At 37.6% G+C, this 26,852-nt stretch overlaps 1 protein-coding gene across 8 annotated transcripts in view; it reads right to left on the bottom strand.

The window, feature by feature from the left end:
• The window catches only part of CACNA2D1 (calcium voltage-gated channel auxiliary subunit alpha2delta 1), a 357,726-nt gene that overhangs the window by 302,785 nt on the left and 28,089 nt on the right, over positions 1-26,852 (bottom strand). For all 8 annotated transcript variants that reach the window (XM_033514368.1, XM_015628094.1, XM_015628095.1 and 5 more), the window contains exon 2: positions 4,635-4,716. In XM_033514368.1, coding sequence (XP_033370259.1) covers positions 4,635-4,716 — 82 coding nt within the window. The remainder of the gene's footprint in view (positions 1-4,634; positions 4,717-26,852) is intronic.

Raw genomic sequence — 26,852 nt, 5'->3', positions numbered from 1 at the left:
TCCTTCCCAAACTGAGGGACCAGAACTGGACACAGAACTCCAGGTGTGGCCTCACCAGTGCTGAGTACAGGGACAGAGTGACCTCCCTGCTCCTGCTGGCCACACCATTCCTGACATTCCAGGGGCCACTGGCCTTCTTGGCCCTCAGGGCAAACTGCTGGCTCATGTCCAGCTGCTGTCACCAGTGCCCCCAGGTCCCTTTCTGCCTGGGCACTGTCCAGCCACACCATCCCCAGCCTGTAGCATTGCAGGGGGTTATTGTGGCCAAAATGCAAGACTCAGCACTTGGACTTACTAAACTTCATCTTGTTGGACTCTGCCCATCCATCCAACTGTTCAGGTCTCTCTGCAGAGCCCTCCTACTTTCCAACAGATCGACACAGACTCCCAGCTTAGTGTTGTCTGCAAGTTTACTAATGAAGGACTCAATACCCTCATCCATGTCATCAATAAAAATATTGAACAGCTCTGGCCCCAGCACAGACCCCTGAGGGGCACCACTGGCCCTCAGCTGGATGCAGCCCCACTCACCACCAGCTCTGGGCCCAGCCATCCAGCCAGTTCCTAACCCAGCACAGAGTGCTCCTGTCCAAGCCGTGGGCTGCAGCTTTTCCAGGAGTTTGCTGTGGGACACAGTGTCAAAGGCCTTGCTGAAGTCCAAATAGACAATGTCCACAGCCCTTCTCACATCCACCAGGTGTGTCACCTGGTCATGAAAGATCAGGTTGGTCAGGCATGACCTACCCCTCCTAAACCCACGCTGGCTGGGTCTGATACCCGGCCATCCTGTAAGTGCTGTGTGATGGCACTCAGTATAAACTGTTCCATTACCTCACCAGGTACTGAGGTCAGGCTGACTGGCCTATAATTACCAGGCTCCTCATTCCTACCCTTTCTGTGAATGGGTGTCACATTGGCCAGCTTCCAGCCATCTGGAACCTCACCAGTGAGCCAGGACTGTTGGTAAATGATGGAAAGCAGCTTTTCAAGCTCATCTGCCAGCTCCCTCACCACCCTGGGATAGATCCCATCTGGTCCCATAGATTTATGAATATCCAAGCATCCCAGCAGTTCTCTGACTGCCTCCCCCTGGATAACAGGGGAACCACTTCAGAGATCATCACAGAAGGCTTAACTGCACAAAGCAGACACAGATTGTAACTTCAGCTGAATCAGTGGGAATTCTTCCCCTGAGTCCAGGAGAGGTTGACCAGGCTGTGAAATGGTTATAATCTGTTACATGTTCTTGCTAAGAAATTTAACACATACTTGGCCAAATTACCATTAAGTTTCCCTAGAACAAGGGAAGACATTTCTCCAACCAATCTGATTATTACAGCTTTTGACAGAAAGTCATGCTTACTATTTTATAATAGAAGCGAGTCTGCTCCTTTGTTTTATGTTATTCATTCTGCTTTTAGAATGAGAAAGGGCAGAAAACCCAAACAAAGTATTTATTTTTTCAAGTTTACATGAAGACTACAGGTTTGGTCCAAACAATTCTGGAGTTGGAAGAAGAAATAAATCACAAAGTAAGCTGAAAATTCAATCTGACTGTAAGCATTTTTAAAGCTTGAGCAACTGAAGGCAAGTTCTGTGAGTAAAAGTGACAAGCATGCAGGCATGCTGTTTTTCATGTCTTGTAGTCTCCATTTCTCCAAGATTGTGGTTCATATCAGAAGACATCTAACTGAATGTTAATTTGCAGTGAGCAGGAAAAAAAAGAAAAAAGAAGGATGTCATTCAGAAATGGGAAAGTGACAATAGCCTGTAAAGAAGGAGAGGGAGACTTCATGGCTTACACCTTGCAGGGCTTTGCATTTTCCCTTGCAGCCAAGAGAGCTAATTAAAACCTCAAGTCTAGAGAAAGACATCATGCCACGTCGGTCAAACACATGGCTTTGATATTTTACATGGAAACATCCCCCTTTCATGCTTTAAATCCTAGGATTACAAGCACATATCGACCACCTTGTGAGTATCCTCTGAGATAGTAGTATTTGCTTGAAGTCTGTTGTAAATTCAGGCTGTTCAAAAGAAACTTACCTATAGTATTCACACACTCATTTTGTTTTTATCCACATGAATCTCACTGTGGCAAAGCTGGTAGCACTACAAATTGTTAGGCTTGCCCAGAAATTTTCATCATAAGACTATTTAGCAGCTTGCAAATTTGCCAAATATTAACTACATAAAAAACGTTTTCCTCAGGGAAAAAAAGAATGACATCATCAATCTCTTGGCTTTTCATTATCTATTTTACTAAGAACTGTGGTTCTTGCACAAAAAGGCATAGAAAAATGGTTGAGACATTAACTCATTGTTTTGTTCCAGTTAGAAAACCTGTGTAACTCATTTTCTTATTGCCTATTAATTGTAGATTAAAACCTGAATTCTATGTATTTAAAGATATATTTTAGTCTTTAGTGTTAAAAAAAATTTTAGCCTGAAAAGGACCTGCAGATCACTGCAGATATTTCGTCAGCTAAATTGCTGAGAACACAGATGTATTCCAACTCAGAGATCATCACTCCTAGAGAATGTCCCACCTCCTCTGCAGTTAAAGATAAGACTTCCTGTGGTCTCTCAGGTCTACACCTGAGGGGTGAAGGAGAAGAAAACTGAATGAAGGACGAAGTGCAAGAGACAGATACAGGAAACAGGAGAGAAAAGACTGGAAAATGGCAAGCAAAGAGTAAGGGGAAAATGAGACTGGAAGGTGAAATAGAAAAATCATACAAGAGGAAATTACAGCTCTGGGACTGAGAATTAGTGATGGAGGAAAAAGTGAGAAAGGGGGAAGAGCAATTCCTGTGGAATAGAAGAGATGAGACTATCGTGACAGGCTGGCCACTCAGACCTGGACAGAATGTTTTGGAAATGCTAAGAAAAAGGAAGGAGTTAAGAAAGAGGTGCTGATCTGGAAAAAGCTGAGGAGAGAGATCCTAAAACAGAGACAAGAAACTAGTGTGAAATAGAAAGGCAGAGTGGCCAAGAAGCAAAGGCAGGAACTGAGAGAGAAACATAGCATAGGTTGAGGAGAAATGAAAGGCAGCCAAGCAACACAGCAGGAAAGGAATGGAAAGCTGAATGGTGAATCAGAATTAAGATGCTGAATGGTAGGGAAAAAGACACAGCAAGTGCAGAATAGACCAGATCACACATACATTAGGTAAGCAAAAAAGGATTAATTGCAGAAGTTCCCCACCAGAACCTGGACCCTGATGATTGGTAAATCTTGTTGTTCTCTGTCAGCAGATAAGTATGAAATCCACCTACAAAAACTCCAATGAGAGTTCCATGATTCCAAACCTTATATTTCCTCAGGAAGCTAATGTGCTAGACATTTATGCATTGGAAACCCATGCTTGTACAAATCTGATGATTTGTGTTAGGATTTCAAGATTTTGTTTTCAGTTTGTTTAGGGTCTTTAAAGATTAGAATGTGCACCTAAAGCATCTGCCTTGAATTGTGCTGCAATATGACGCAGTCAAATATTAGGAAAGGCCAGCACTAAAATAAACTCTGTAATCTTCATTCATGTTCATCATGCATGCAGTGACACAGCCCGTAAGACAGTGATGATCTCATCTGAGCTAATGGACATCTGAGCTAATCATCTGACCTCCTCTTATAGTCAGTAAAGACAAAATGTCCTTCTGGGACAAGATACACACAAGAAATGAATGTCTGGGCAAAAGGTCATTAAGGTCAAAGGAATACATTAATACACATTGCTAAATCTGACAACTTCACCCAAGATTTTTTCTGTGTGTTTCTTAACAGCTTCAAAACCTCTGCTATCCATTTCATGGATCATTTGGGATTATTTTCTGAAAACCAGATCTCAAGGCTTCACGTTCAATTCCCTAGCACCAGGGGCTTTTGCCAGCAAACAACAACTCAGTTTCCTGATGCAACAGCAAAATTTCCCTCACCTCAAATCAGACATCCATCAGTTCAAAGCAAGAGCATTTGCACAGGGACAGGGAGAGGGAAATGTATGATCATATGGTTGTATACTGGATTTTGATGTATACACACAAAATTGTATAGGCAGTGTAATTCTGACATGTTCTTAATTGTGCTTTCATTTTTCTGCAATAGCATATGTGTCGTCACCATCTATGAATAGAATAAAAACACAAAAAAATCTCAACGAAAGATTTGTAAATTCTTCTCTATAATGAACTTGGTTTTAAATTTCAACAGCTGAATTAAAGTAGTTTCCATTCTCATCATTTCTGCTAACCAAAATCTGCCTCATTTTAGAAAACATGTCAGAAAGATAAGTTCCCTCGTTAATAGAGGGCAGAATTCCCCATCACTGTGAATGTTTGCTTCCTGGATACTGTATTTGACAAACATAGAAGATACAAGTGCTTGCTTCAGGTGGAAGTGTTGCAACAATAGCAAGCCTTAACCAGCCTGCAAAGCTGGTTAAATATTATCAGTGAGGAAGTGATGCAACACTGAGTGATGGATGTCTGTTCTCCATTTCTCTCTCGGTAAACACTGCAGAGTTTAATCCCAAAAATCATTTTTGTATGCAGGGATTAAATGATTTTAAAGCCTAGAAGATGCAAGTCTTTCACTTCACTTTCTAATTACAGCAGTCTAGGACACTTCTTACATCAGCAAGCCGGTCCACTCCGCTTGCAGTCCGTGCGAGAGTCACAAGATCTTCTTGCATCTTATCCACCCATGCTTTTATCCTGCAGAAAAGAACAGAAAGAGGCATCCTATCAGATCAATGACAAGTGGAGATGTACATACAAGCATATAGCACAAAAAAGGGAAAAAATGAAAAGGATAAGTTGAATACAAAACATAAGAGACTTGTCTTTGAGGTTTTTCTTCTACCCAGCTTTGTTGACCTGAATCTGCTCGTTCAGTTGTCTGTGGTAGCCACCATGCTATGCCCCCTGTAAACCCAAGAGTGGCATCATATCTCTGTTGCCAAGCTGCAGCAAAAATGCCCATAAGGGAGCTGGCACACTGCCTGCCAGGACAAGCTCACTCCCAGAAATGCCTCTCCCGAGTGCCCCAAGGTCCTTCTCCCAAAAAATAGTGCAGGCAGAGAAAAACAGCAGCTGGAATCAGGTTTACAAACCAGACTAGATTTTCTGGCCTGTAGCCTCTCTTCAAGGAAGCAGCAGCAGGACAGGCAGCAGTGGCCACAAGCTGTTTTGGAAAGGCACATTTGCTCCTGGCTGCTGTCAGCAGGGAACAAGTGATTTGCTGCTCTGCCTGCTCTGCTCCCTGTGCCCAGTAAACATGACTCTGGAAAAGCACTGGCTACAACACAGCTTCTGTGCCATGTCATACACTCTGTAGCAGGAAAGGAGCCATGGTGAAAGTTTATTCCATCAGATTTTCAGAAGAAGGCTGTCTTGCTTGCTTAGCCAGAAAGTTTCATGTCCAACCCATCTCTCACATTATCCCTGCCATTATGCCAGCTTTCTGCTCTGAAACCTAGAACAGATAAACATATTTATCTTAGCCATTTCTCAGCCTAATTCTCATACCCCAGGGATAACAACTTAGATTAATTCATTAATAAAGACAGGGAAAAGGGAGATTCCATTTTTGCTTCAAAATGGGAAATTTGAAAGACTAAGAAGATGAAAACTGATTTTACTCCTTCTTTCCATGCCTTTAATGAATACATTTTCTAATCAACAACCAATATTTTCAAAGAGTTCCATCTCTATTATTATATTTATATTTATATTTATATTTATATTTATATTTATATTTATATTTATATTTATATTTATATTTATATTTATATTATTTATTTATTAATATTTTTATTAAAGGACCCTTCCTCATGCTTTCTTCACACATGAAAATTAACTATAGCAATTGATTCCATTGTTGGTGTAGTGCTCCCAAACTTTCCCTTCTATACTTTACTTTCCAAAAACTAAAATAAATTAATTTCCTGGTTCAAGTCTCCAAAAAGCCCTATATTATACAAACATTTAGTTCTGTATAGAAATCAGTTTGTTTAAAACCATAGTGCATCCTGTTTCAAGATGCTTCAAGACCATCATTTGTGTGTCTGAGAGAAGCATATTGTCTCAAGCACAAGTATGAGCACAAACAAGAAAATGCTGCCATATTCCATTTTTGAATGGCTTTCATTTTTCTGTGTGAAAGGAGATATATGAAAGATGAAAAAGTGAAACCCATTACCCAAAAGTGTTTTCAAAAGCATAAAATAAATAATTGAACACCCTGAGAATTTTATATGATCCATTTCAGTTATAAAAATTGTGGGTGTTATTTCTAACAGAAGTCGATAGAAAAAATGAGGGAGGATTGATTTTTAAATTGACTTTTTCCATTTCCTACTGCTTTGTAGTTTTACTGGATATATTCCTCCCTGTCTTTAAACAAAACTGGAATGGTGAAAACATTAGCTAACTAGTGAGTTATTTACTTAAATTTGAAATTTTGGAAGAAGCTACACTTAAAACCAGTACTTACTATTACTTGTAAATGAAATATGAATAATATTTTCTGTTTACCATGAAAAAAATACTGTTTTTTCAATAAATACTTCTTATATATTGTCTAGAACTCCTAGCCCACACCTTGACTTTTTAAATAAGTCACCATGACTAGTTTTTCTTTTGGGTTTGGTTTGATTTTAACTTGTGTTTGAGCTGGGCTTCTGCTTCAATGTGAGCAGGAAAAGGCCTGTCCAGAGCTGACTGACTGAGCCAGGTGAGCTGAACCTATCTTCTACATACCTTCTAGTGGAGCTCTGGACAGCTTTGATTCCTAGTCCAAATTCTCCAGCTTGACTTTTAGTAAAGTAACGGTAGAGAGTATCAGTCTGTAAAACTGGAATAGGAGGAAGTACACCTTCTTCCTAACTGAACAGCAATCTCCCTCCCCAGCTGCAATTATAATGTAAATAATAAGGCTTCTTCCAACATATTCACTATATATTAACCTTAAGATGATTTCCTTGCATATTTGAGTTAGCCTGTTAGACCTTCTGTAATGAAAACTGTCATTTTTTTGCTTTCCTGTGCATCAGGGTGCAACATCATCACAGAATTATGGAATCATAGAATAGTTTGGGTTGGAAGGGACCTTTGAAGGTCATCCAGTCCAATCCCCCCTGCAAAGAGCAAGGACATCTTCAACCATCTCAAGTTGTTCAGACGGCAAAAAGCCATAACATCAGAAGTGTTGTGCTAGATTATTGTCAAAAGTACAAATGATAAAATGACATTCTATGACTTTGAGGAAGCTCAGTCTAATTCCTCTTCCTTTCCCACAAGAATTTGAATATGATTAGTCATATTTATAAAGTCTAATATCTGGATTTCTGCATCTGAATTTCCTACCTTGCTATCTGACAAAAGTGTACATTTGAGACGTTTCATGCTCCACATAGGCTTTTTCTCAGAAATGGACATACTCACAATTCTGTAACTTTCACAAGAAAATTGCACAGAGTTTATAAAATTAAACATTTTTTTGTATTTGTTTTTTTTTTCAATTAAGGAATTGCATTATCTCATTGTGGTTTTGGGCTTTTTTTAAGTGTGTCTTTAGAAAAAAAAAAAATAAGGGCCCTTAGGCACTGAAATGCTTGTCTGATGCTCCTTTTAACTGAAGCCTGCAGTGCAGTATCTGTCTGACAGCTGCTCATGGTCAGAGTTTATTTAACAATTGGAAAGCTGTCACAGCAAACCAGAGTCCCCATGACTTAAAGAAGCAGCAGTCATTTTTTTCCTGCAAAGGGCACCAACAGAAAGCCTGTACAAAAGGCTGGTTTGTTCCTATCATTATTAGTTTGGCACAAACATTGCAGTGGATGTCTTACTGAAAGGTGATTATGTTCTGCAGGACAGTTGACTGTAACCCCCTCCTCCCACACACAGGTTGTGCCTGTATGAAGCAGTGACAAGACAAAAGGAGCATGCACATGACTTCCCACAGACTCCTCCAAGTGATCTGAATGATGGAAGGAGCTGTCTGATTAAAGATAGACAGACACGGGTCATTTATTGTGGGATTAGAAGGTACAGCCCTGCTCCTGTCACCTGGGCTGTGATCAGATTGATGATAAAATAGCCAAAACACTAAAGAGCCATCCATCCACATTATGTCATTAGCCAACCTAGTGAAACAGCGATTTTGACAGCACAGGAAGATTTTGTTTTCTTCCTTTTCTTATTGTATTTTTTCTCATTATTTTAAAAAAAGACAGTTATATTTGCTAAAGTCAAAGGATTTTTCACCCCTAGCCACACTCCTGGCAGAAATAGATATCAGGTGCTAGAATAAAAAAAACTTTCTTTTAATTTCATTAAACTTATTTTTATATTAAACCTGTACTTGCAGAGCAGAGCACTGCTCAATTACAAGAGTAAAAAAACCAAGACATCTTGATGAAGAGTAACCTGGCTATAACCTTTTTTTCCCCTGCTGAAACTGATGAAGAATTTTTCTGCTGACTTCAAGGAAAGTAGATCCATGTAATGATATGCCATATCTTTGTAGACCACTCACACTAATTTAAGGTCCATTAGCTGACTTCTGCTTGGATAATGTATTATAATCTAAAGAGGCAAGGATAAACCTGAACTCTGACAATCAAAGTCACTTGGTATGTTGGCGATCCACATCCAGTTCTCCACAGTTAAGATTATATTCAGCCCAAGTTTCTTTATAGCTCTTGTATATAAAAATAACAACAACCAACAACTGAAGTAATGAAAGCTCTCAGTAGTGAGAGGAAGAAGTGTTTTCAAAATAGGTCAATATTTCTCTGATTATCAGAAAGGAAAAAAATACATAACACACTGCTTCTGTTTCAATTGAAAAGTGTTCAGAAAATGAAGGTAAATGAGATTAGTTTCGGAAACTGAGAGAGTAAGCCTTGCTATATTTTTTCAGGCTAACCCCACTTTATTTTCTTGCTCAGAAAAAACCTTTACTTTTAGGTTTAGATATTTTTAAGAAGATTTTCTGTTAATGAAGGAGGGGGAAAAGGCTACAAAATTATCATAGCAACAGTCTTCATAACCATTCTTTGTCACTCTTAGGTAACACCAAAGGGCAAATAGAAATTCTTACAGTAATTTATAGAAGGCATGTGAATGGAAGTTACAAGAGAATTATTAACTTTCTACCCAGAAATTACCCATGTTGCTGCATTTATACCTCTCACTGCACAACTAGTGATTTTAAATACCACTATATGTTTCTTTCATGACCTAAGCTGACAGCACTCATCTTTCAGGTACGGGGACAAATGAATAAATTTATAGACAACAAGGCTTTTGAAGGAGAAATAAAGGCAAGTTGTGTGAAATACTGAATTTTCATAATGTACCAAAATTCCACTGACTCTAAAACAGAATGAAAGTGGCTGGATATGAAGAAACTGATGCAAAGATCACTAAAATCCCATTGTTATCAGATCAACCTCTTGAACATCCACTGTCTCCATAGCCAGAAAATTAATAAAAGAGTGTTATATAATTGAGATATGACATAAAAACACATGAAGGCAACATAATCCATCGAAGTTTTTGTGAATTTTCCAGATCTTACTACAGTGCTTGTAATAGTCCAGTTAGATTCCACAGAGGGGATTCAATTTCATCATCCAAAGACATGCTCACCTCATTCTATAACTTCTATGGTTATACTGGAGCAGTGTTATCACTTTGGGGTGATCCACACTCCTCCAATGCTCCTTTTTCTGTTGTCTCAAAATTTGCTAATGTGCTATTTGAAGGTACTTATAACTATAAAGGATATGTACTTTATACAGTAAGTAACAGTTTGAAATGAAGGTAAGGATTCAGAAATTTAGGTGTAAAGAGGTGTGTTCTGCAAGTGTTGAAGACCCCACTTCTATTCCAGTGCCAATGTAATGATACAGGAATATATATCAAGAGCTAACTATACATTAATAATATATCACACAATTTTGTATAAATGTTTGGAAAAATATTTGTGTAATAAAAGCAAAGCAAAGATTAATTCATGACATTTGGCTGTACTGAGTGAGAAAAATATAGAAACTATGTGATCTCTGTGCATAAAAATGGATCCACAAAATCTTCTGCATCTTGTGCTCCACAGGCAAAGATATTTCCTTTGCTGGCAAGAACAAAAATTAGAACTTTGTTTCTTTCCCTCTTTGACCACCTTGTCTTCCCATAGGTGACTGGCTGCTGCTCATGTAGTCTGCAAGGACTTTCCAGACATAAGATAGCCCCAATGGTCAAGGCCAGATGGCCCCTTTTGTTCTTTCCCGTTTTCAAAGTGTAAAACCCTTGCTTTGAATAGTTATTTTACATTTCTCAAATGGTAACATTTGAGAAGCAAGACATAATTTCTCTGTCATGTCTGTCATTCTGTAGACAGAAAATGTCAATGTAGATGGAAATCTCTTCAGAATACATTTGATTCTTAGTAGCAGACATCCTAATGTTCAGACTTGATTTTAAGCTTTTAATTTATGTGGTTAAGCCATCCAGTCACAGAAGGTATAACATTTTTTACATTTTTTCCCCCCAAGCACTCCTTCTCCATATGAACATAGTTCATCTCCATCATAGTGTTCACAGAACACAGAACTTCACAGAAGCTCTCAGGAGCATTCACGAATGACTGTTCTACCAACTGTTCTTTCAAGGACTCCCACTGTACCATGGATAAATTGGGAACAAGGGATCTAGAGATGCAGCATTGGTACAGACAGAAGGAAAGGAACAGCCCTTTGGGCCAGCAGCTCAGGATATTTAAGCTCCACCACTGATTTCCATGAAAAAGTCAGTGGCAAGCCAATTGTTTGTGGCACACGAAGGGCAGATCCACCATGTACCATTTTCTACGTACTTTTTTTCTGAGAAAACACTGCTTTGAGAAGAATATTGAGTCCCAGTGGCAGGCTCCAAGATGGAAATGGTCAACTGTGAATGGCACCATGAGTTGCTTAGCCTTTGTCCCGTTGCCAAGAGAAGCAAAAACCTTTCTCAACTCTCACCCAGGATTTCTAGGTCAAACTAACTCCTTCACCCCAACATCTCTTTTGAAGCACAGCCTGAATGGCTGTTTTGCTCTCACCTTCCAACAAAACCTTGCCTAAATACCTCCATCAGAAGGCTTCACAGATGGATCTGGAATGAGCCCCCTCTGACCCAGAGGCTGGACTCACTGACTGCTGCTCATTCTCTCTGAAATAACCTCTCCTCATATTTCAACTCTTCAGCTGTAACTTCACTTTACATTTAACAAGTGTGTAGCAGGTTCTTCAAAGCATCCAGATGTTAAGCACTTCTGCTTGATCAAGTAATCCCTTCAATATGGTGTCCACTTTCAAGAGCATGGTCCTGTTATTTTATAACCTTATTCAATATGAGCCAAGTGCCTAAGAGGTGTTTAACTACACATGTTCATAATTATAGTTTCTGCTTCACAAATATTTCTCTTTATTTTGCCAAAAGTGTTCTTTTGCAGTCTAAAGCTTCCTAGCAAATAACATGAAAAATATCCTCTCATGGAAATTGCAGTTGCACAAAATATCATTTAATAATTTTAGCTAAATTTTTAATGCAAGCCTGACACAGTCAGCTGCAAAATTGCTATAAAGCTGTAAAAAGAATTCCTTAAAAATTATTAAGTTTTAATTATCAAAGATTATACCGCTAAAACAGTTCAACAAAGAAGACATAACAAATTTTCAGCTCAAATTACTGCCAGTAGAGCTCAGATATGTTTCATTAAAGGCTTTTACAATAAGATATACATTTAGTACCATTTATTGCTTACCCTTGAAAAAGCAATCAAACTTTCCAAATCCAGCTACCGTTTTTGTGACTGAGGAATAGAAATTCAGAATGCAGACTCCCTGATTTGTTTCTAATTTGTACCAGATTAAAAGCAAGCATTTAGTTATAAATTTCAATGCTCTAACATATGGACCAGGATCTAGATCTCATGGAGGAGAAGGCATTGCTGAGACACCTGGATGTATTTGCACCCACCAGAGATCCCCCCTAAAAGAGCAGGTAATATGACTCTCATCATCTCTTTGCTTCACCTCTTATAACTACGTTTTAAAGTGTCCAAAGCAACTGGCCACTCTTTAATGCTATCTGGTCTCAGTTAAATTTCTCCAGTAAAAACACAGATATTCTACTAAAATTACACATGTGTGGTAAGGAGACTGAAATTGAATCTCACTTACATCAGTGCAGTTATTCCAGTACTTCAACAATGGAACCTGGATTAGAAGCTAGTCCTTATGCAAATTAAGATGTAAATGCTGCTATTTTTGATGGTTCTGTATTATACGGAAAATCTGTTAATAGCACAATGCCTTTGGAGAATAAAAAAGCATGTCTTAAAAAATGATTGAAAAATAAATCTCAGTTGTAATGGAATTTTACAAAGTGCTTAACAGCACAATTTTGCTAAGACATTTCAGGCAAACAATTACTTTATCAGCTGTGTTTAACATATCACACTCATACTTTAACCATAATTTATACTGAAATTACTTCTTCCCCACACTAATAAGCATTATATTTTAACACCAAAAAAAAAAAAAAAAAGGATATTAAAATATGATACATTGGACACCAGTAAAGAAGAGATTAATGGAAAAAACTGAGATTCAAACCAGGAACATATTCATAATTATGCATGTTCACCGATTCAACTGAGTGAGTATTTCATCTAAGCCACCCAATTTATGCCCTAACAACTTCAGTACCTTGTTTTCACACATATTGAATGCAGAAGCTGCACATATGGACTGGACTTGTCTGTTCTTCATACTGAATAAATTGTACAGGATGCCACAATAAGACACATATATTTATCTCCTTAAAACATGCAGTTAGTTTGATCTGCTGTTTTGGTTTCAGTTATACTTACAGGAAAGCCAAGATAAGCTTTGAGAGAAATGACCCCATGTTCACCTCATTATGGCATCACCTACACTTCTGAGGAACTGATCAGCAAAGCTTCCCTTGAGTTTAGCAACACATGAATGCAGTCTTCAATCAGTGCTTCTTCTCAGGGAATTACGGTATAAATCAGCACCTTTATTAAAAATCAAGTTTGTTTGTTTGCTTGTTTTTAAATTTTGGGGGTGGTTTTAGTGGGAAATAAATAGTATTAAAGTACTTTGCCTCTCATGGCATATATTAGGCAAGTGCAACTAAGGCAATGACAGCATCATCAGGGAGCTGCATTACTCATTGCTCTATTTTTATCTGATTGTCTGATGTAGGTTTTGGCTGTAGCAGCAGAACTCCAACACCCAGGACTGACACTGGCACCAGCAAAACCCTGAAGTACCCAGCCTGTGCTTTGCTGCAGCGAGGTACAGAAGCAGGTGATTAATTGCCCCTATGCAAATTACACTAATCACAGAATTGAAGTACACAACACAACTGGGAGGCTGCACTCAGATCCTGGACACCAAATCTGTCTTTTCTTAGTTTGTCACTTGCATAAATGTGAAAGCTGAAAGTGGAAACTGAGAAATGCTTGAAGTCAATCAGGTGTTCTTGTGCTCTGAAAGACAGACCATGATTGTATACAGAAAATCTTCCTTATAAGTTTGTGTGAAATTGATAAAATTACTAAAAAGATACATTATTTATAACAGTTATTTAATATGAAATTCATACTGAGAATATTCTATGATCATTTAAGCACTAAAAAAGGAACAAAGGTTGATAAATAAAGTGTAGGGGTTTTTTACACAACTATGTTTGCTACCAAGCTTCAAATTTTGTAACTTCTATTCAAATGCATTTTTCTGTGGAGTTGATCCCCCTTGTTAATAATGCCAAGGCTTCATAAATAAAACATGTATTACACCAGATATCAGAATGTCCCCTTATGATAAACCTATTCGTCTAAGAAAAAAAATCCACCTGACTACAAATATACACCACCAATCTAAAGCTACTTTTCTTCTAATTTATTATATTCTTTTAAATTATTAAATACTTTTTAAAAAATTTTGTTGTACAGTGTACTCCAAAGCGTATTACGTGAAAGCTGCACATCCAAATTAATCAGCTGTTTCCTTTGCAAATATATTCTTTCTTTCAAAGCCTGACTTCCAATGTGCAAAGCTGTCACCACCCTAATGTGCCACTGCTGTGGCATTTGTAGTAATAGCATTTAGAGTAATGAAGAGACTTTTTTTTTGGAAAGACCTAAACTGATTCCATATTCTGAAAGATACGCACAATCTGCATTCAGTGCTGGCATTTAAAACAAAAAGTAAAATATCATGAGAGAAGATGCAAAGTAGAGATTATTGCACAGGCAAAAGAATGGCACAGAATATTAAGTTCCTACAGAAATTAACATCAAAATTTGCATAGCCACACTGTCTTTAAGTTCTTTTCGTTTCACAAAGTCACGCTGAATTACACGGAGTTTTCCTAAAGGCGCAGCTGGCACGTCGTTGTTCCTGGGATGCAGATGCATATTAATGGCTGTGTGAAAAGGCTAATAGTATATGAGAAATAAGCAATGCATTCTTCTCCTCCTGCTCAAGAGGTTGTCAGTGTGTTCCCCCCACACACACTGCAGTTTGCTGTCTTGGAAACAGGAGGTCAGGACTCCTGATCACAGGATCAGGACAATGCCTGCACAGGCTGGTGCAGGAGAACCTTAGGTGAATTAAACCCTTGGCTGTTTCTCCAGGGTGTTAGACAGAGCAGCTGTGTATCAGAAGTGCTTGCATACTGTAAACTGCCAGAAAATTTCAATGCTGTTACTTTGTAAAGAATCAATAACAACCAAAACCATATTGCATTCTTCTGCTTTAGAAAATTAACCTTTAGAAAATAGCTGGTGTTAGGTGTTGCAGGCCAGTTCAATCATAAACAACTGTGCAGACCTTATATTTCTGCTGTAATCCTCCATTTGTGATTTACAGAACTACTCTTAAGTTTGAAGAAACTGGAGATTGAAGGATAGTGTTTAATGTCATTATTTGAGTGATATGAAAGCCTTGGCTTCTTTCTTTTTCTTTTAAAGAACTCTTAAAGATAGCTCACGGATTACTTAGATGATCCTTAGAAAAATAAGAGTTCACGTTCATGATGTTTGGGTTTCACTTTTGAAAGGCTGTTTGAAGAGACTGCAAGTGTTTGATTCAGAAAGCTCAGGCACAGAAATGGTTTCCAACTGTGCAAGCGGGGCTAAAGGGCTGTAAGGGTCACTTCACAGTAAAGCTGAACAAGAATGACACTAAATGTAATTCAGCTCTAAAACAATTCCTTCTCAAAGCAGCTTCGCTCTCCTTTCTCAGGCAGGGGTAAATGCTTGAAGGTCAGGAGGCCACAGTGCTTGTCAGTGCATTCAATGCACATTAAAAAGACAGGCTATTAAAGAAAGGTCTCTGACATTTACTTGGGAGCCAACCCTCCCCTCTTCCAGTTGTCCCCTTCCCCAGTTTCAACACATTCTCTAATTAAGCATCAATACAATGCAATATAATTGATGTAGTAGTCATTACTGGGAATTGACCATTCTCCTATCAAATCAGAGTGTACAGAAAAGGCTGTGTTTGAAATGGGTGAACTTAATTGCCCAATGGTCCCCAAGAGGGTTGTACAAACAGATCAAGACATCACACACGCACAACTGATCTCAGCTGTGACACAAGCTTTTTGTCACTCCCTCATCCATCTTTGCTTACTAGGGATAATGGTGGCTGCATTCGACACTGGACAATTTAATAAATAAGAGCACTGGATGTGTTTCAAATGAAGCATCCCAGAATGCAGGATTTAGTGACATTTTGATTAAAGGTCCATACATAACAAAGGCTTTTCATGAGGCAACTGCTTGAAAGACAATCTATTTGAGCAACACCAGAGCAGAGTAGCTGGTATCCCTTGGCAATTTGCTGTGAAACATTTGTTCACTTCAAAACGATCTCGTTTCACAATCATTGTGCTTGCATGGTTGGTTGATTAAATCAGTATCTCTAGCAGTCACTACACAGAGCAAAGGGAAAAAAGTAAACTGCTAAATAATAATACCCTTTTGTGTTATGCAAAACAGACATGTCAGGAAGGTGCTTTCATTTTTCTTTTCCAGCACCTTGTTCTCTGTTTCCAATTCCCAGTAAAAAGCACTGGGGTTTTAACTTTCAGAGTCATAAACAGTATTTGATTAAGAAAACTGTTAATCCAGAACAGTGGTGTTAGCTGATCTGAAGGAAGTGCACTACAAACAATTTAGTAATCAATTAAATTGATCAGACTCATTGATACTGATATAGGAAAGTACTGAATTAATTTTAGAAAAAGGGAGGGAGGGTTTACAAATAGAAAACACAACAGTAATTTAAATCTGATCATGCAAAGAACACAAGCCTCCCTCAGGCTGCCTCTCCCATGCTGCAATCTGCACTGTGACAAGAGATGCCTGGTTGACCCAGGTTCCAACCTGGGTTATCAGAAGTAGCTACAGAATATGTAAAAGACACAGATAGGAAGTATTCAGGAAACAACAAAGAAGAAAATAAATAGCTTGACAAACAGGGAAAATGTCAACTCTGGGGGTCATGCTGCATTTATTTAGACCTGGCTTGGTGTCAGTAAGTAGAAGGGAATAATAGATGGCAGGGACAGAAAGTGGAAATGAAATGACAGCTCTTATATTACAAAAGCACAAACTAAAAGATTGAATGTCTTAATTTAGATAGACAGAGTTCTATCTAAATGAGTGCATTTCAATTTTTTTGCTTTTATTAATAAAATACATCCCTAGGAAGTTTCCAAATTGCTTAGTGCAAAAGCTGATGATATCATTAGAGGAAGATGAAGGAATCTTTTAACCTATGTGCAGTCTCTGTTCTTCTCTTCGTTGTCAGGACTGTAATACAATTTTGCTGTGACAACATAACAACATTCCAAGGATACACTGAATGCCTCAAGAGTTCTGAACATGTAACATTCTCCAGATGGGAGGGAAAGCAAAACTTTTGTGCAACTGTGTTCACCATGAAGATATCTCTGAAACAGCAGAGCCATCCATATCTTTACCACTCATTCACAGTGTCACAATCTGTACAGTTACCTTCTCCACATGCATATTTCTCATAATTTTCTTTTTACTTTTCTCTGCATCCAACATGTTAAGCTAGCATTTTCTCTATCAACATTCTTTCTTATCTCTTCCATTACATGTATGTTAAAATAAATTTCACAGCACAATAAGGTGTGTGTCATTTGCTTATTTCAAAATACTCTCTCACACAGAATATTTTTCATGAATTTGAAGTACCTGAACACCTAACACAACATACGTAACTCAAATAAAACTGCCTGCAACGAAGTACTGACCCAATTAGCTGCATTTTGTCAAAGATTAGATTACATGTTTAGGTTAGATGTTAGATTGCACAGAAATCATTAATCAGGCCTCAGATTTAAGGGGTTTGAAATGTATTTATTCATACATGTAATATTCAAAATATTTTTATTTTATCTTGACTTTAACTGGGTTATTTGTGAGAGCTGACAAGCGTCCTTTAGGTGTTAGCCCAGCTTCAGAAGGTACTAAAAGCAACCAACCCTCTCAATGATTTTACTGTCTGGAAGTTAAGCAGCAGTAACAGGCAGGTGCTTTGTGTACAGACAAGGTATGTTAATCTGGCAAGAACTAAGAGTGTTTTTTTTGACAGACACACCTTTAGTTCTCTGTTACATGATTTATAGATAGAGACTGTATCTGTACTGTAACTTTACACAGTGCTTAGTGCTACAAAGCACAGATCACATCTCTGAATGTTTTCCTAGTACAAAGTTGAGATATTTTTCAGTGTCTAAGGAATCTGTGTACCCAACCTCTATTACATTAAGGACAACTGAAGCAGCATTTGTGTGATTTACTTCAGATTCTTGCTGTAGGTTTTCTTAATTTCCTGTTTAGAAGTTTCTGCCTCTTGCCATTGTGTGGGTAAGTTGAGTGCCTGAACTGGGCTTTCTGGAGCTGTGCCTCAGGATTGTCTCATGGGCTGTATACTACAGGAGCTTTCACAAGAGTCTAAATCCTCATGGTTGTTTTGCACAAAAACCCATTCCTACACTAAACTGTCAATCTGCCTCTCTCAACAAAATCCCCCTCTCAAATTCAAGTGAGAGTTTGAGAACGGGCCAGTCTGCCACATCCACAACCACCCGATCTCTGTGGCTGTGGAAGAGGGCAAACAGAGACATCTGATCAGCTTCCATTTGCAGAATTAGCACATCCTTTCTGTGTACTAGCAATCATGATTGCAGAAGGCTATCTTGAAAGCATTCTGAGATCAGCTGATTTTAAAAGGCCCTTAGCACAAAACAAAGTAGCACAATCAAAATGTTATCCATTTATTCCCCTTTCTAAGCATGTCACTGAAACATAACCTCTTTTCATTTAGAACAGAGTACAGTGCTATGTGAGATCTGTTGCCTGCAGTACAACTGATGATACTTTAGATAAGAAGGATGAGATAGCTTTCAGTCTTACAAAGGTAACAGACCACTTTAATGAAAGTTTAGAATTTGTGTTTAATATTTCATCAACTTAATACTTTGATTTATGTAGGCTACTGTATGTCCTCAAAGGGAAATAGTAGACTACTTTCACAGAAGAGCATTTGGGAGAAAAATGTTGACGTTTCTAGTCAAGTTAAACTCCTAATTGTGTATAAATCTTTTATAGTTCTCCTATTTCTCTGAATAAATTACTTTCATGTTGCAACAACAAAATCAGACATTTATAAACCATAGTTTATGATAAAAACTCATCATAAAACACTAGCTTCTCATCATTTCCAATATAGAAACAGCACTAGTGTCAGACATCGAGAGAAGTATTACTGCACACACAAAACAAGTCTATTATCATGTTCTTCAACACTGTAGAAATCCTTTATTGAGACAGTTAATAGCAGTTCTTGATGAAATAAATGGAGGCAAAACATGAAAAGGCCAAAGAAGAGAGTAATAGATTTCAGCACAAAAGTAATTAAATTCTTAGAGATGGTGTCATATTTGGTAATATGCAGTGTAGTAAGTAACACCTCAGTAGTGTTAGCTGAGAAGGAAGGTCCACATATACAGACTTTAATATCACAATACAAGGGGTTTCTCCATACACACTCTCTTTTATAGTATACAACAATGAGATATTAAAAATGTGCTGTAGAAGTATCTGATGGCTATCAGCTTTCCTATGCAAACAAGGTATTGGCAGCTCAGTTACCATATCCTTGACAATGCTGGATACAAAATAATCAAGTAGCATGTTCTGGACTAGCAAACTGTGAAACCTGCCACTATTCATGTTACAATGAGATTGCAGTATTCTCTCTTCTCCACTTCTAATGGGATACCCTGAAGTTGTCTCTTGCTCCACCTAAAATTATTTAACATTTAGCAAATGCACGTTTATACCTTTGACTGTTGACTTCTGCCATGTCCTTTCAAATGCCAATCCAAAAAGCATGTCAGCACAAGGAGTCACATCATCATTCACACAGCCCATTGGTAATGGTCTGGAGGAGGGAAAGTGGGCAGGCTGACTTTGTTCCCACAAGAAAAAAGTAAGTGACCTATGAAATGTGAAGTTGACCTTTTATTTGTTATCAGTCATCTGAACAAGTGAAAAGGACCACCCTCTTTGTTATGCTTACTGGCCTTTTGTCAACACTACAAGCTCCAAATAGGTATTTCCTGAAAGGCTAAACAAATTACAACTGGCCTGCCAAATCATAAAGGAAATCATGGCAGAACCATGAAAAGAATCACTCTCCTGGTAGTGGATTCACTAGACTGTTGGGCAAATAAATGGAAGCAGAAATATCTCGGTTCTGCAAACCTCTACCCTCTCCAATCCCCTGATATTCAGAGAAAAGCAGCTCGCAAAGCCATTCAGAGACGTTGTATCTCTATACATCCACTCAAATCAGCACTTAGTTGATGCAGTAAAAGAGTAACTTATTTTATATATATATATATATATATATATATATATATAATATACAATAACATTATTTTGCAGTACATTTACTTTGGCATAAATTGATTGAGTTTAACAACTTCCACAGCAGGCATTACATGGCAATACCAAAAGCCAAGTCCTACTACTCCACTGAAAAACTGACATTAACCAACAAGCCATTTAAAATTTCAAAAGAAAAGACAACAAATAGCTTTGTACGGGGCTGTATTTAAATGATAAGCCATTATTTCTTTTTAAAACTATCTGATTACGGATAAAACAACATGCTCTCTGCTCCTTTCCAAGCTTGCCTCTCCTAGAAGCACAGGACAACTCAGAGACAAACAGTTCTCTCATTTCCCCATGCCACCTTCAGGTAGATGATCCTCCACTCCAGGCCAGATAATCTCATGGAGTGGTCCCAGCTAATTCTTCCAGAGCTGTGTCTGCTCACACCTCCTCTAGGGAAATACCACTCCTTACACAGTCAGAAATTTTAACACTTGATTTCTCATATAGGACTTTTTTTTATTCATGGCACCATGCCAGAAAGCCTAAAACCTGGGGAAGTTCTGAGGTTAGCAGTCCTGTAGCTTGATCTCAATAAGCCAAAATATAGCTCTGTTTTACACAAAATTATGAAGTTCCTCATGCATTGGCTCGTGCCCTCTTCCAACAGTTCTCAGCTCCTATCATATAGGTAGTGTTTAGTTCATTGGTTTAGCAAATGCTAAACACACTCCCAAGCACCAATTACTAGCAAACAGCCTGAGTTTCACTTGTGCTATGTGCTTTTATATTGCTACTGAGATGTGACTTGGTCTGCACATCTGCTAAAGGTGGTTTGTGTTACAGTGTGGACTTGTGTTAATCCTTTGATAGTTATTTCTGTGACTATGCAGAGTCCACTCAATAGTTTAACTGCCTAATCAGAAGATACACATATGGTAGACTGTATTTTTTAAGACTCACGCTACACTGTCTGATCCTTAAGCAAAGAAAAAATGGGTATAACAGGCTCCTTTCAGCCAAATTCTGTTGATCCAGTAAAAATCTTACTGCAAATAATTCCACTGTTTAAGGGCTTAAATGATAGGATTCTTTCACTGAAGCCTATCTAAAGAAAGAAAAAAGGAGTTACCAGTAGGTATCCCAGCAAGTTTTGGGATTTTTTTTTTTTTAATAATTTTGAGAATATTAAAGCAAACTAACACGTGTACTCCAGGCAAGACCTAACCATTTTCATTTTCCCTAAAATTCTTTAAACAAGATAAAAGGTGGAAGATTAACAAAAAACCCTCAAACCTGGTAGTAGAGAAACAGAAGAATGTTGTTAAAAGCAAATGTATAATTTCTTTTTTGTCTGCACTTTTTTCACATAGTTCTGTTTCCAAAAGATGGAAAGCTATAAAATACTTTCACCAACTGTCCACTTTTATTGGTTATCTACTGCCTTCACAATCATGATTCCTTCCATGATTTTATATAATTAGTTACTTTAAGTAAACAGCCATTCTAACTAATGATACACATTAAAATTGCATCACTAAATAAGCACATCAAAATCACAGCACATACCCAAAATGTTCCACATAGTCTTTGGGTGTTAGCAGTAAACAACCAGAATTCCTTGCAACAGATTGAACATTCTACTGCACCAAGTAAAGGCATTCATAACATGGAGCTTGACATGCTGAAAGCAACCAAACAACAGTAATTGCAGCTTCTGCTTGAAATTCTTTTGGGGAATTTGATGAGCTCCTTTTTCAATACTGTGTGCTTGAAAATAAATTATAGTGATAGATATTTGCACTCAAGTGTTCATGTAGGACTGTGGCCACTGGATGGATATAAGAATTCAGCAGACAGTGCTCATTACAAAACCATAAATTAGTTCTTACAGCTGTTTCTCAAAGGTTTTTTAAATGTGGTGCAATTATATGCAGAAAAGTAATAAAATATTTCTAACTTTCAGTAGCAAAAAGAAACTACATAAGCAATGTAATTCACAGTAGTTTTAAACAAATCTCAGAGTTCTTTAAATGTCTGCATGTCTATGTATGTATCTATACAATGTTACATGTAAACACAACTTTACAAATAAGTCTTTTGAAACACTTCATTAATATATAAAATGATTAATTCCCAAAACATTTTAGCAGTAACAGAAGAATGTAACTTTTGCACATCTCAAATTCACAGTTATTCTGGAAATTATTTAGAAATAAATACGAGTAGTTAATGGATATAGTTCCACTATTTCTCACTGTTTTTAATAGAAGAGTTCTTCTCTACTCTCATAAAAGGTACTCAGCAAAATCATGTCTTTGTTAGTTTTTAATGTTTGTCAAACCACTGCTGTAAATAAATCCACATGAATTTCTATGAGAGGAGGGAGATTTAGAGAGACATACCTTTCAATAAGTCACTCTATCAAGAGAATAAGGATCTAATATTTTGTATTAGACTATGAAAAATCCTTTTTAATATATCCCCATCCTAAATTTAGTCCTTAATCCTGTGAACAGTTCTGTGAAAGAAGCCTCATGTATCTGCATGGAAACCACAAAAGGTAATGAGAAGAAGTAACTTTCACCTTCCTACAATGAACTCTATTGAGTTGTACAGACCAAATCTACAATTAACAGAGCAAAGAAGAGACAGTGGCAGTATCAGCTTCCCTGCAGTCACTGATATAAATGGCCAAATTTCTACACTGCAGTGCATGCATCTACTCATTACCCCACTGTGTATTTCCTATTCATCCCATACACAAGTTCACTCAAGGCATTAGAAATCCAGTGCAAACAAGAACTAGAGACCTGCAATGCAGACTGCTGAATAGATTTTTGCTGCTTTCAGCTTGCATTTTCTCATGCAGGTTATTTTGATAAGCAAGAGTCATCTAGGGGCAAAGTTTGAGCTGTGATATACCAGCTTAATGAAGAAAAGGGAAGAGCTCTTACATGCTTCAAAAGAACTAGCTTTACAAAGGTGCTGAAACACGCATGAAATTACCTATAAAAATATTGCAAAGGAAATCTCTAACAAGCTATTATAAAATTTGTATCTAAGTAAGAAGTCAGAGTAAAAAGCCAGAATAAATTGCATTTGTATTACAGCTGATAAAGCTTTGCCAGATAGAGAAGAACCTAAAGACTTGATTTTTTTTTATTTTTTTTTTTAATTTGCCTTCTGAAAAGAACAAGAATATTCCATATGCAGGAGGGTCCTTTAAATCAATGCAGGGATTTTAAGCAATATTATTATCTTCCACATCTAGTACTGAGGAGAAACCAAAGTTGATTTTTATGTGGAGAACTTAAAAGGATGAAAAACTTAATCTCCACATCAGCAAAATACTGATAAAAAGACTGGTATCTTACAAGATTATCAAATTAAGATAATGAACAGATAAGGTGTGTTACAGGAAGATTGACTACTTTTATGAATGAGGACACAAGTATTACACAGGGTTTGAAGATAAGCCACAGAAATAAGAGACAAGCTGGGAGAAGGAGGCTTTGGCACACACTGGTAGTAAAAGGCAGTTTGCTGGCTTGGACAGCTATTGGGGTTCTACAACATGCTACAGCAGCAAGTACTGAATTTTACTGGAAATAATTATTTCTTTTGCAATAACATGTGTGAAACCATAAACCATGCTATCTGACAACAAAACCAGGGAGTACATCTCTGTAGCAATAAGTCATCAGTAAAAGTGTGAATCTTCTTGGGAAATTCTGCTTCCAGCTGGCTGGAGAAGAACCATTTCCACCCTTAAACCTGTGAGAGCCCTGTCTGATGGCCAGGCTGTCACAGCCTGCCTTGCCACATGCCCAAGGAGCCAGCCCAGCACTGCTGCCAGGGCTCTGCACACTCTGGCTGCAGCAAAGTGAGCCCTGCTTGCCCACACACAGTCCCAGCCTGAGGAGCACCTCGCTCACATGCAGAACTCTCGTGTTTCTGTCAGGAGGCTTTTCACACCTCAGGTGCAAAACAGAGCTGCCATGTGTCAAGCACGTGACACGCAATCCCTGCTGACAGACCACGTCCTTACAGGGGAATACCTGAACAGCTCAGGCAATACAGTTGTCTCACATCATTTCAACCTCTCAGCAGAGGATTTTGGACATATATCAAAACAAAAAGAATCAAACAGATATCACTAACAATGTAGATGTTAAGCAGATTGATTTATAATAATATATAGCATAATATATTTATAATATAAATTACATTAAATTTATTATCATAATGTATATTAATTGTAATGTTTCTATATTTTATCTCTATAATAGGAGATATATTGGTTAATTTTTCAGAAAAAAAATTAAAACTGTATGCTTGCAAAGGGTTAGATCAGCGTTTGGACTGCAGGCTCACAGCTTTGTTAATTATTACAAAGATTATCAATTATTTGAGAAGTAATGCCAGTATTTACTGAGGATATTTTATCCATTGCTTATGTTAAATAGAAACTAAGTAAGTTTTTCTTCTTGGTGAGTATAATAATATTCAAGGTGAGAAAAGAAAGAAAAAAAAAAGAAAGAAAAAAGAAAGAAAAAAGAAAGAAACAAAGAAACTATCCTGCCAGAAATCTGTACCTCAAGCAAGATAACTACTCTGCTAACAAATTACTCCACTGGAACCTCACCATATGTTGCTTTCACAGTGCCTGTTGATATTTAGGCTTCAGGCAGCCACAGAGAGATTTAGAGAATCCTGATGCTGCAGCAGAGGTGTAAAACCGTTATTAAATACCATATTTAAGAAGATGACCTTCAAGCAAATTGCCTGGCACATACACTCACTCTCATGCAGCATGGTCAAGTGTTTTGGCAAGCTAGAGCCCCAAGACTGAAATACTACTGAGTGCAGAATAAAACTTCAAGAGCAATATAATTTTTTTCTGTCTTTCTAGAACCTGTGCCAATGTTTTACCTCTCACAGGAGAGTAAGTGTGAACGTCACCTCTACCCATTTCATTTTGTCTTTCTGGCATCAATTCCAAAGGGCCTGTAGTTCAACCAGCTCAGAAACCAGCTGCTTCTTTATCACTGAAGACACGACACTGCGACTCTCCAATATTGGCCCTGTCAATATCCCATAACCTGTGGCCTGATAAACCATTTCCAGAGGCAAAGGGACATTCAGATCACAGTGCTGTTCACTCCTTAGTCTATCTATTGAAAGAATCATGCTATGCCCTCCAGGTCTAGTGCCAGCCATTCTGGTATGGGACTGATGGGGTTAACACAGACCTCCCAGTTACTTCTGCTGCTGTGTGGAACCAGCAGAGATTTAGCACAAGGACTAACAGGGTTGTGGTTCCCAGGGAGAACATAGCTCCTTGTCATATGGAATAGCCAGATCTTTCATTTTCATCACATTCAGAAGAGAAGTGTGCTCTCTACTGCTTAGAGGCAATAGCTTTTTACATTTCTGCCTTTGTACAGGAATTTTTCTAGAAGTGATAAATCAGGTTTGCTCGGAAAAATGGCACAAAAATTCATTAGCACACTATAAAAAACATGCAATATCTGGGCACTAATTTCATGAAAGCTTTTGCACAGAGACATTTCTGACAGTCATTGAGGTTTAAAAATTTATTCTAAGTCTTCAATTTACAAATAATATTTATTTATTAAAGATAATGAAAAATTATGAAAAATAGAATGTCTTATCTATAAACATTTAAAAAAAACCTGACATGTTTTTTAAATCTAAAAATTTCTTTTCAAAGTTTCTGTTTATTCCTTTCCAGCCTCATTGGTTTTCTGTCAGTCCTAGTTATGGTCTACTATATGCAATGTAAAGCAAAACATATAATCTAAACAGCAGTTTAATATTTTTGAAAAGCTTGATAAAAAATGTCTCACTCTATTTACTATTTTCAAACAAAGATCTATTCACCTTCAAATATCAGCTTGGACTGACAATTTTCATTTAGTTGGGTTTTTTTCCACTAAGGAAGGAAATATTAAAATTGAATTGGGAGGGACAGTTGAAGATAAAGAAATTCTTACTAAAATTCTTTGGACAACAAAGTAATTCTTTTCAACTTACTATTACACAGCAGTTTAAATCCTGTGCCAGTTGATACAAAAAATACCAATTTCATAATTTGTCAGAAAATAGAAGACATATTACTTCTGCTTGTTTCTGTCTGTGATTGTACAACATGATGTGGAACATATTTGGTTTTCTATGGAGAAAAGTTTAGGTCTTGACTGTTAAGATCCAGTAATTTCTAATTCCCAGAATGAACTTTTGTTTCTTAGAGAGTCTAACACATAAAGCTTTGTGTCTGACACATTTAATGCTTGTCTTGTATAAAGACCTGGGATCAAAGTCAAGACACATTTACAAGTTAGATCTTTCTGGTTCTGAGGACACTGCAAACTTCGTTCTGAAAAGGACATATATAAGCAGCTTCTGTTGGGCTCAGTGACAGATAAAAGAAAACCTGCTAATAAAATAGAAATGAAAAAAAAAAAAGGATAAATAGTGGCATTGTGGTGCTCAGGCTCCGACAGCCAGAAGAACAATCAGGACAGATTATTGGCCTCTTCTCTTTCAGCCTCTTCAACACAAGACTGGCTTGAAAAACTGATCTTATTTAAAGAGGTTGAATGGAAATCAAATGCCTACTCCATATGGGTAATCACTGCTCTCTTCATCCTTTGAGTCTGAGTCCTTACTGAATTATGTCCTTCAGCTGGTCAGAAAATTCTCTAATGAAACATAGCCTGAGAGCTGGAGGAGGGGTCATGTGCTGACTGTAGAAATTCCTGTGCAAGGTGTCACATGAACCAGAAAGTGAAATCAGGCAGCC

The sequence above is a fragment of the Parus major genome, chromosome 1A (genome assembly GCF_001522545.3).
Source record: "Parus major isolate Abel chromosome 1A, Parus_major1.1, whole genome shotgun sequence".
NCBI classification, from domain to species: Eukaryota; Metazoa; Chordata; class Aves; order Passeriformes; family Paridae; genus Parus; species Parus major.
This window is presented reverse-complemented; position numbering and strand designations above follow the sequence as displayed.